The sequence below is a fragment of the Microtus ochrogaster genome (genome assembly GCF_000317375.1).
Source record: "Microtus ochrogaster isolate Prairie Vole_2 chromosome 14 unlocalized genomic scaffold, MicOch1.0 chr14_random_3, whole genome shotgun sequence".
Classification (NCBI taxonomy): Eukaryota; Metazoa; Chordata; class Mammalia; order Rodentia; family Cricetidae; genus Microtus; species Microtus ochrogaster.
The window spans coordinates 7,033,326-7,045,371 of NW_004949098.1; the positions used below are offsets into that span (position 1 = coordinate 7,033,326).

The window sequence follows — 12,046 nt, forward strand, 5'->3', positions numbered from 1 at the left end:
TTTTTTTAATGAAGATCAGCCATGCCTTGAGATGATGGTCTTTACTGATTGACAGTTATTAGGTAATATTAGGTATGGATCTTAATAAGTTTTGGAATGAGTTACCTTCCTTTTATTTTAGACTATATTACTTTAAATAACATCTAATAAGAATTATAGTTTGAATTACTGGAATTTTATGTTAAATGGTTATACACTTTATCGTATATTGGTTATTTCATTTAATGTTTCTAAAGTTAGATTGAGAATATTGATTTTTCATCTTAAACTCAGGCACAATCTTTGTGAGAGTCTAACCTAGCAGGCACCCCACCCCAGACGCCCCACCCCATGTACCTGTAAATTCAGAGAAAAGCCAGAACTGGCCCCAAAAGTATCTGGCTTCCCAGAGACTCAAGGACAGCCAATCAGAAGCTAAATAGACAAGTTTTTCTTCCAGTTACTGGGTGGTTTTGTGGAAAGTTGCAAAAATCCCCTTATGACTTAGAGCCAACTATCCCCAACCCAATCAGGTAATGTTAAAGCATGCAACTCCCTGCTTGTGGTTTTTCTCTTTGAAGACCCCTTGCATTGTGAGCCTTGGGCCTTTTTCCATCACTCTCTGCATCAGTGTGTGGGACAAAGCAGCTTCTTCTTGCAAGCCTGTAGAGCAATAAGGGAACCTTGTGTAATTGCATTGGAAAGTTGGCTCTTTCTCTGTGGTAGTCTCATTGGGGGTTTCGCAACTCAAGCATAACAGTTTCTTAGCCAGATTAGCTTCTTACCAACTCCTAGTAGACACTTCTTCTAGCCACTGCCAAGCCCTAACTGTTGCTAGATATTTGGGGCATAAGAGTCTTGCCTAAGATTCTTAATTTTTTCTGTGACTCTTTATTAGTTCTGCATTCTGAAGGACTTACTAGTGCTAAAAGTATGCAGACATTTTCTTTCTTTTTTTTTTTTTTTTTTTTTTTTTTTTTTTTTTTTTTTTGGTTTTTCGAGACAGGGTTTCTCTGTGGCTTTGGAGCCTGTCCTGGAACTAGCTTTGTAGTCCAGGCTGGTCTCGAACTCACAGAGATCCGCCTGCCTCTGCCTCCCGAGTGCTGGGATTAAAGGTGTGCGCCATTTTCATGTTTTCTATTTTCCTTTTCTGAATACTTTTCCACATTTTATCCATAAAAAGTGTAAGATTCTGCTAAGGATACAAGTTAGGTTCAGGTAATGTCAGGAAAGGCAGAATAAAATAGACTTCCAAATTATTAAATTGAGGGTGGAGAGTGAAGGAAAACTGAAAAAGGATCAAAAGATTTGGGAATGAAAAGTCGCAGTAGTAATACGGGACAGATAGAGCTGAGGATTTCGTACATAGGCCAATGAACTAAGGGCATTTTTATATTTAGCACTTAGTAATCTAGTAAAACTGTAGATTATACTGTATTGTGCTCAATAGCATACCATTTTCACTTAACTATTTACATGTCTACATAGAAATTACATTTATATTGCAACTAAGTAGTCATGTGGATGGTTACATAGCTTATCCAGTTAGTGTGGCTATAGATACTTGCTTTTCTACTTCAAGCAATGCTTCAGTTAACATTCTTGTGCAGTATAAAGATCAAGACTTTTGAGTACAGCTGCCTTTAGTAACTCATTATACTGCCTCATCATCATGAAAGTTGGGAAGTGGGGCCGGGCCGTTGGAAAAAGGGAGAGTGAAGGTAGGGATGCTCTCCTTAGGCAACACAATAAGAAGCCTTGGTTTTCTGAGGAGTAGCTATATTATATTAAAATTGGACGGTAAATAATGCAGATATACATATGATCAGAGAGGACACAGTCAATGGTGAATATACAATGAATATGCAGTATACTCATATGATGACACAAAAACGGACACTCTCCAAGATACTATCCAATACTCTATCATGGTGTGTGTCTGAAGATTCATAGGTCACTTCTTAACCTGACGAATTTATTTCCTCACAAGTCTTCTGTCACATGAGAGCAAAGATTTTAGAGATCAATAGACCATGAAATCCTAAATGGTGGGATGATGTTGGGAGCCGGAAGGAGGAAGAAAGTCTGGAAAAGATGGGAGAATTCCTAGGTGCCTGAGACATAATTGCTCCTAATTTTACAAGAGGCAAAGCATCTCAAGTGTAGCAAGAACCCCTTGTTTGGGTTGAGCAAGAATTATTCAGCCTTTACTGGTAGAGAAAAAATGGCTTTAAGCCATATTTAGAAAATGTGTTGACTGTAATTAAGCCTTCATGGGAGTCCCCAAGGTTTACTTACCTATAATTGAAAAAATGCAAATGAAGACAGTTAATCAGTGAACTGGCCAACTATGAAGCACTACTACCTATCTAAATGAATTAAAAAATCCAAGACACAAATATAGCCAGTGGAGAGTTACCTGGGAACCAATTGGTAAATCTTTCAGTGAGGGTTTGCAGACATTTTGCTTAGCCTGTCTGAGACTGCAGGGCCTTTGTGCTAAGATCTTTGCCAATTTAATCGTTGGCTCAAACATACAGATTTCCTCAGGACTGACTTTCAGTGTTGGAAGAGCACCAACTGCCTCTCTGGGAGAGGTCAAGGACCCCCTATAGAAGAAAACAACAGATCTCTTGTGTTCCTTTCTGTCATGATTGATCCCCTACTTAAAATGAAAATATTTGTCATACAAGACTGAGTGATCAAATAAGAAGAATGACTCTGGGGCAAACTAATTGCTCAGGTTTATTTGACAATATCTTAGGTGATATCTGTTTGATATCGGTGCATATTATATTATGTACTTGTGGTTAAATGACAATCAGCCAGGGACATTTATTTTTTACCTCAGACACAATGATTCTTAATATATGTTGCTAGCTTTTATTACCTGATTTAAAATAGTTTCTTAAAATAACTTGCACTTCTGTTAAGACTTACGTATTCTCATTAATGGTTCTATTAATTGAAAACTCATAACAAAGTGCCATTACTAAGAAGTGCACAATCTGTTCCTAAAAAATTAGTTATTGGAATAAAAAGGGGAATGTGTGTCATTTAAATAAAAAGTATTTGTTAATGGTTTGATGGGCAGTAATGAAATCAAAAGGTATTTAAGCTCATATACGTATAAACCTAATATAGTGAGTGATTTATCTGTGTTGTAAATGGTACCACACTGTTTCCAACAACTCTGTGAAAATGTGAACTCTTGGAGGAGGGAAGTTAATATGTTGCCTCTTCCTTTGTCACTTAGTCAGTTCTGCGTAAACAAAGTACTGTGATAGATTAATAATGTCTGTCCTGAAGACTACAAGAGTGAGTGGTAAATCACTATTTGGTATTCCTGGCAGTTTTAAGCAAAAGAAAACTAGCTTTGCTAACTTTATTTCACTGTTGCTCTCTGAGGAAGTGAATGAAGAGAGTAACAAAATGATAACTTGTCACAGTAGACATATTCTTTCCCCCATTTTTGCCAGTATATAAATATCCTTATATTGGGGAAGAAGGGACACAGCTAAGTCTTTCACCCCATTTTTGTTTGAGTTATTTATTGCTCCTGACTTACTAAAGATTTTTAAAAAGGAATTATTAATATAAATTCTGGAAAAGAGACAGATATTTCAAGGTATTTCAGATGTGTCATGACTTCTAAGAAGATCAAATACCTTTTCAAAGTCTCATGGACTTATTAAAAAACAAGCAAACAAAAAATATTCTTGGCAGATTATAGACCTTGTTGCTCTCTGTCTAGCTTTTCCATTCATTAACAGCAAAGCTGACTTGTAGCAAAATCTCCCCACGCCAGCAAGCAATGTGAGACATTTTTGTGGGGGTGGAGATGGGTAAATATAACTAAAGGCCAGCTGCAGTTTTCTGAAAGTATCTGCCTTTTAATAAAATTATTCTCAGTTTTTCTATCATAGTTTTTTTCTTGCAAAATATGTAGGTGAGTGCCACTAAAACTATTTCCTGTTCTGTACTAAAGCTATCTTATTTAGCCACTCAAAAATCTTGCAAGTGACTAAAATGGACTTCTGCCATATTTTTGGAACCTATTTCCAGTTTTATATTCACTGTTATTAGTTTGGAGTTGAGGTAATGAAAATAGAATAGTTTTAGCCTTGACGTGAAAGTAAAGTGCACTTTCTCTTAGGCTGTTGAACATTTCACTGTCATCAAGCATCCTTTTTAGAGTTTCTATTGCCAAAACAAGTCCTGAATGGACTTGCTTCTTCTATTTTTTCACTTGGCCAGCATTCCCATGACATTCTCATTATTTTTGATCAGGGAACAGTTTGCATTTCCATGGCCTGCTTTTGTGTGTTTCATTATATATTTTTGGTTCTAATCATTTTATTTAAATATAAACATATTATCTCAAAATGGGTTCAAACCACATGGTTACTGTAAGTTAATGCATGCTGAGTATGCACATGACATCCCAATCCTCTGAGCTAACATCCCTCACCCTTATGCATGACATCCTGAAACACTTGAGATTTTTGGACCCTTTAGTCCAGTGAGTTTTCCATGCCTTTTACATTTTTCACTTTTAGACATCATTTTTTATTGTTATTTCTTAAAGGAAATTGTAAAACATAAACGGCATTTGTTTTATTGTTCATTGGCTCAAGTGAGCATCCCATTGTTCTGGATAGCTAATTCTTTCATGATTCCTTTGTCAACCAAAGCTACTTTCTAATCAAATAGGCTCTTTCTTGATAATGTCATGTCTTAGATTATTAAAAGGATATTGATTTTTTTATCTGAAAAGTCTTATGATGAGAATTTTTAAGTAAATATTTTGTACTTTTGGATGTTCAGAGAGAAAACAGATTTAGGACTTTATGATGCACTCTTTTATCTTGTTCTGTAAAAAAATTTACTAAAAGAAAAAAAAACATAAATGAATATATATTGTATATGTATACATTTTAAAATTAGGATGATTTATTAATATAAACAGAATGTGATTTTTTTGTGTCTAGATGCCCAGTATTCTCTCCAGTATTTCTAATGGTCCCTAAAATAATAGTTGGATAAGACAGGGGAATTAAACTGAGCTCTGTAACAACTTAAAATTTTATGTTCTCAGTCTTGCCTAGGCACATCAAATATAAAGCCAGAGGCAATAGGAATTTGTGACTTGTTTTCCATCAAACTTTTGGAATTGTGACCACCAGGAAACCCATTTTCCTGCCTTATCCATTCCTACATGACTCCAAGGAAATTCTCTATTTCTGTGGTTCCTTGAGCTCTTGACACTCTACTAAGGCCCTCTTCATAGAAAGTTAAGCTTTTAAGTCTGTCTCTCATCTTTTCTGGATCTTTTGGAACATCTGACAATCTGTATCTGAGTTTGTTCATATTTACATACTCATCACTTAAGAAAAGTGGTTGATAAAATATAGAATAAATAACTGTGTGGGAAATTACCTGGGTGGAAAATGGAGAAAGAATATAGGAAAAGGGGAGAAAAGATTTTAGCATTGCTTTCAAGAGTGTGACTGCGTTATGCACTGATGCTCAGCTTCATTGAAACGGTGCAGTGTTCAGTGGAAGCCCAGCTTTAGTGAAATAGTCCAACAGTAGTGACTTGAGGTTTTAGGAGATTCCTGAGAACTCATTTCAAGTACGTGCCATGATAATTTTCAGCTCTAAAGTTATAAAGAATTAGACAGTAGCAGAAATTAACAAAGATGGGAAGAATTATTTTCAGCAAAGTCTTCCCTCCATTCAAGACACAAATGAGGACAGTGAACAGCAAGACTATCCCTATGTGACTTTGTGATGGAAGTTTTGTGTGGTTAAGAATGGGAACAGTGGCAGGGAAGGGGGAAAAAGGCCAAAAAAAAAAAAAGCCTCAGAAACAGCTTATTTGCTTTCATGGACTGTAATAGAACAAGATGTGAGGAAACATCTGTTGCCTTCTTTAAAATAGTACTTTGATATTTTGAAAGATTAGTGACATAATTAGGAGCATTTTGATTTCTATGCCCAGGGACAAGTGTGGAAGAACATGAGTCCAGCACAGCTCAACAGAATCGTAGAGGGAGTGAGGATGGTCTATTGTGAGCAATGGCCACAGCACTGCTCCTCAAATCAGGCTTCCTGAGTTTTACTCCTGATTATGGGATTAGAGTGGGCCATCTATTACTAATAGACCTCACACATGGTGAGATACATGAGCACTCTCAGAACTGATTGTCCATCTAAATGAGAGAAAGTCCTCATGTGATCTGATTTGTTAAATGTGAGCTCATATTTTTAAAATTAGCTTACAAATGAACAGTTGCTCTTAGACTGGTTGCGAAGACCACCAAGGGGAACAGAAGTGACTTTAATGAACACATGGCTTTACACTAAAAAGAGATGCACATATTGAAGGTTTCAGGAATGGTGATGATCTTACATTTTGAATTCCTTTTAAGGAGATCAGTATCAAGTCTTAGATCTTTAGTTAAAATGACTCAGACCCACTTAAAAGTCTAAACCAATAGTTACAACTGTCTAGTAGATACACATAGGTTGCCTGTCAGGCTCTGTTGCCCTGAGTGTGACTCTAAGACAGAAAGATAGATGTAGGTCAAAAGTTGCTAGGGACAGTTAAACACTGGACAGGAACATTACAAGGTCAAACTGTCTACACAGAGAGGATTCAAACTCCTAAGATAAAAATCTAGAGGACATTTGAGATAGACACAGTCATAACATGTGATGATGATAATACCAGGATGTTTCAGAGTTGAGAACCAGGCTTCCAGGTCCAGGAGAGCAAGTAGAAGCAGAGGCTTTTTGATCCATATGTAGTAACTTATAAACAAGACCCCAGAGTTTATATAGTGATTGCAAGGAATGATGCTGTTCACAGGCTTTCAAATCTTGTCAAAAGATGGAATTGGTTTTGGTCCCTAAACAGCAGTTTCCTTGCCCATGAAATGAGTGCAACAATCATTGCTACTTGAGAAGTTTTTAAAATTGAATCACATAATTTAATTAACATAACTAAGGCAATGCCAGGCACCTCCTCATAAGTGCTCAATTAATGTCAGTTATTATTATTAGAACTTCACTTACATATGTTAATTTACTCATCTTATTTGAAAATGCCACTGTTAGAGTAAAACATCAGAAAATAGAAAGTAATTATGCTAAATAGGTGTCCTTAAACCCTGCTAAAAGAAATCATGTCACATGTCTTTACTCTTTCTAATATCTTCTGGGGATTAAAATTTCACTTATAACTTTTCAGTTAGAAGTCACTTTGGATAAGAATAAACAAATTCCATTCATTTAAATTAAAAGAAAAAATAACCCATGTTGAAAAATAGCTAAGCTATTAAAGTAGATCTAGGGAAGATGACAAAATATATGCTTTTGGAATTCAACTTTATTTTAAAGTCACATTTTGTATTACATTTTTGATTCAGCTTATTGTCTGTGTGCAGTTTGTTCAAGGTTCGTTGTCTAGGTCTCTCCCCCAGTATCTGCCTTAGCAGGTGGTTTGAGCAAAACCACTGGACTTGTATCTCAGAGCCATCTCACTCTCAAAAATATATGAAATTTATTCACAGGACTCCTGCACCAGGCCGGGAGAACAAATGTGTTCTGAAGAGGAGACAGGTTCCCCTAGCTTTGCTGAAGAATCAGATACCATCTATCTAAGAATGGAATCTGTAATAAAAAAATCTCCAAATTACCTCTATCTTTTTATTCAGATTCATTCCATTCTTTTCCCCAAGTCTCACTCTTCAAGAGCCATTTAATACTATAATAGACATATCTTGTTTTATTGTAATAATTCTTCATAACCCTCAAAAGAAATATTATCCCTGGTATATAACTTGACTCTCTATTTTACCAATGGCATGGAATAAAATTAACTAGCTTTATGAATAAATATTAGTCATTTTTGAAACCTGAAAGACTGATGTGGAAATAATCATAGTTAAGGATGAGGATCATGGGGGAATGCTATTTCTAACTCATTAAAAATCATGATAGATGTGTTCTAATTGACCCAACACATTGTCTTATCTCGATTCATAAATTATCCCTCCACTTGTCATGAAACTGGGAAAAAAACTGAACATGTGAAATTTCGTCAGATATTGTGAAGGACTGGAGGCAACTGATAAGATATGCTGATTGGTTCCATTAGTTTAGCTGTCACCAAACTTTGGTCTATCTATCAGAATCCCCTAGGTCTCTTGTTATAAATGGAAGATTTTTAATTTTAATTTGTAATTTGTTTCACAAATCTTTGGGCTGAGCCTCTGAAAGGATTTTTTTTTTCTGGGTGATGCTGACATGACAATCCAAAGACTGTAGAACGGGAAGCACTAAAGTAATCTATGCGTGGCTTCTTTCTCATATTAATATTGAATAATATAGAAATTTGTCCTTAATGTTAGCTTTAGCAACATAGTAGGTATAAGCTAAACAACACAGATTGGGCAATCATTTGTATATATGCACCTTGTATAATTATAAAAGATGACAAAGTGAAATGCGAAATGGGTTGCTCTACTTGATTAAGTTAAATTGCAGAGCAATTCATTATATTCTAGTGATTCATGGCTTAGTAGCACAAACTGCTGTTTTTCTACAGTATTAGTCTTACTGATATTTTTCATGGCAAAGCATCAATTAATTAGTATTACTAAAGACTCAAATACAAAGAATGTTATATTTTCTCAGTGATCAGAATCCAAGCTTTTAGTTGATGGAATAATTGCTCATTGGATTGTAATCATTTTTAACCTAGTGTAAAACCTCTTTTTAGTTTTTATGAATGGGGGCAAGAATCTGTCAAAGTAATGGCATCAGAGAGGCATTGATCCAACTTTCAATGACCCCAGTTACTACATGGTGGACATTTTGATCACAAGAGATGACAGGAAGCTATGTGAATATCAGTCACATGGAATGGCAGAGCCACGGGGTTTTTAGTCTCTTTTCTTAAAGCTATTTCTATTCACTAAACCTTTCATGTCTCTGTGTTTCATTTATATCCCTTCAAGTGGTCATAGTCTAGATATCCATGTTATATAAGCAGTACTTTACAAAGGAATACAGAGGAGGGTCTTTAGTTCAGTCCTTTAAACTGTGAGCTACTTTCTCTATTTCTCACTGCAAAGCAATTGATGAATGGTCTACCATGCTCAAACACATCTAGAGCTGGAGTAAAACTTCCAGTCTAGCTAATGATTTGTTTCTCTCATTAGATTACGTGTAGACTCTTTGTTGACAGAGAGTCTGGGAACTATAGTTTTTCTAGCATTGATGGTTCAGTGCTTGATCCTAGTAGAGTTGAAACATATTTTATGTAACAAATGCTTCAACAAATTGCAGAAATTAGGTAAACTTAAAAGTGCTGGTCCAGTGATGGAGTTTATTATTTTGTTATTTATTATTGTTTCTTATGACATAGGTCTCTCTATGTAACCCAGAATGTCCCTGTTTTTCTCTTTTTATAGTTGTTCTCACTTATATAGTCCTCACTAGCCTAGAACTAGCTATGTAAATGCAGCAGAATCCGTCTACTATGCTCTGACTGGCCTCAACTCTTGGTCCTCCATCAGCTGCCTCAATGACTAGCTTGTTATGGCATTTTTTAAAAATTACTCATCCAATATGTGTCAGTATGAATCAGTCTGTAAGAATGCCTTAATTTAAAACTACATAAGTTCCTGAACCACATCTCTCATCATAAAGTGACATTAGTAAAAACACCTAGATGGTGTGCTTTAAAGAATTAAGTGGGAACTAAATGCTTTAGAAATTCATTTTTTTAAAAAAAAAAAGCTTGGTGCATAGTATATAGGAAATAGTTGATGAACACATGAGCAGGTGGGCCTTTCTGAACACCATCTGACCCAGGAAAACATACCACAATAACTGATATTTTCATAGGATATATAACCATGGTCTAGAAATATTGAAGTGCATACTCCAACATCAATAAGTAAAAATCTTATCTTGTCTGGTGTCTTCATTTCTGGAGTTCAGGAAGTAGAAATAATGTATAAAGATACCTCCATAGGTAGGGACATGAAACTGAAGTATTACCCTTTGTGGCTTCTTAAAAAAGTGTTCAGTGACTGCCAAATATGTTTCAAACATTTGAGTAACTGCTACCATTGTGAATGAGTCTAAGAATATATGTTCCCCAAGGGGGAACATACATGCTAAGAATAGTGCTTGGTCTTCAGTTGTATAGGGATTTTAGAGAACTGTGTACTGTAGAGCAACATGATTTTGCTTAGTTTGGAATCAAGAGTAGGAGAAGCCAGGTGGCTGATTTCTAATGTGCTAACTTTATCTTGTGATAATTTGCTTGTGTGGAAACACTAGCAGAAGCACAACACTACTTGATGTGTGAAACTGTACCTGTGTCTTGTGACTTTGAGGCCTTGACTGACCTGATGCATCTTGTTTTTCTCCTCTTCCAGCTGGACAGTGCTACCTCACTCATCCAGGCAGCCAAAAACCTGATGAATGCTGTTGTCCTCACGGTGAAAGCATCTTATGTAGCCTCAACCAAATACCAGAAGGTCTATGGGACGGCAGCTGTCAACTCTCCCGTTGTGTCTTGGAAGATGAAGGCTCCTGAAAAGAAGCCCCTTGTGAAGAGAGAGAAGCCTGAAGAATTCCAGACACGAGTTCGACGGGGGTCTCAAAAGAAACACATTTCGCCTGTGCAGGCTTTAAGTGAATTCAAAGCGATGGATTCCTTCTAGGACAGTAGGCTTCAAACAAGAAAGCGTTTTCTTTCTGTTGTCCTGCCTTTTCTTTCTTTTTCATTTTGATTCCATTTCTGTAAGCATACCTGCCGACTTGTGTGCCTCTGGCATGGGGAATTTAAGAGAAGAGTATCTGTTTGCATGTAAGATGAGATGAGATCAACACTACTGCCATCGGTAGCCTGCAGAGGGGACAGGTCATTTCTGTCCCAAGGTGGCACGGAGCTGTCCTTAGCAACATTCTCTTAAAGTTGGGCAAAGAGTTCACACTGCAATGTTCATGGGTGTGGGGGGGAATGGGGAAATAAACTTAACTCTACAAAAGCAAACTCTAATGCATGCAAGAATCATTAGGTTGGCAGGTATATTCATAAGTGAAAAACCTGGAAGTGTAACGGTAGAACATAAAACCTGTACTGCTTCTGTTTCGGTGCAAAAATGTATTAGCCAATACGCTGAAGTGTGTGGCCCACAAATTGAACAATTTAACCTCGATGTCCTGTATCCATGCTATCATGTGGATTCTTACCTGAGGAGAAACTAACTTGTCCCTTCTCCAAGGCTTCTTTAATCTGCATTCTGTTCTTCCTTCCTGGTAGTGCCGTTCCTAGTGCTCCTCTCATCATTTCTCCCCTCTGCTGAAGACAATAAACATTCATTCGAGACACCTGGATATGTCTGCAGACACTGACAACCCAAAGTGGAGCTCGACTGTCCTTCCTTCTGCTCCTTTCTTTCCTCTTAAACTTGAACTCTGACTTTGCTAGACATAGAAGGCTCAATGGTGGAACGTTAGCGCAATGGCGATTGACAGTGTGTGAAGGTTTAGAGGCAAATGCATAGGTGTGTAGCTTGGAGTGCCGGTATCTAATATACCATTGTATTCACTGACACAAAATAAACACATTTAATCTTGACACCTGGATAGTGTTTCATTTCTCTACACGTGTGGGTAATATAAGGCCATAGAATATCCTTAAACGTTGATTTAAAAAGGCTTCTTGTTTGAGTATCACAAATCAGCACTAAAATATATGGAATCTCACAGTCATTTTTCTTCTAGAAATGTGTTTGGTGGTTTGTTTTGCCATTTGTCTTGCTTCATTTTCAAACTGAATCTGAAATGAGAATGCTTGTATTTCACTTTTCTGGTCCACAATTGGCCCTAGGCTAAACTCCTAAAACTTGAGATGTAAGACTTAAAGTTAAGCTATACTTAATTTCAAAAATATTTTATTCACTTCCTCTTTAAATCATAAAAACAAGGCCTCCATCAGATCACCGAAGATGTGTTGGGTGTTGTTTTTCAGTTATGGACT

The 12,046-nt window shown here is 36.5% G+C and overlaps 1 protein-coding gene across 3 annotated transcripts in view; it reads left to right on the forward strand.

Moving 5' to 3' along the window:
• Ctnna2 (catenin alpha 2) overlaps nucleotides 1-11,644 on the forward strand; it is a 1,150,887-nt gene extending 1,139,243 nt beyond the window's left edge. For all 3 annotated transcript variants that reach the window (XM_026787990.1, XM_013352850.2, XM_026787991.1), the window contains one exon: nucleotides 10,437-11,644. In XM_026787990.1, the coding sequence (XP_026643791.1) occupies nucleotides 10,437-10,724 (288 nt within the window). In that variant the 3' untranslated portion in view covers nucleotides 10,725-11,644. The remainder of the gene's footprint in view (nucleotides 1-10,436) is intronic.
• The last annotated feature ends 402 nt before the right edge of the window (nucleotides 11,645-12,046 follow it).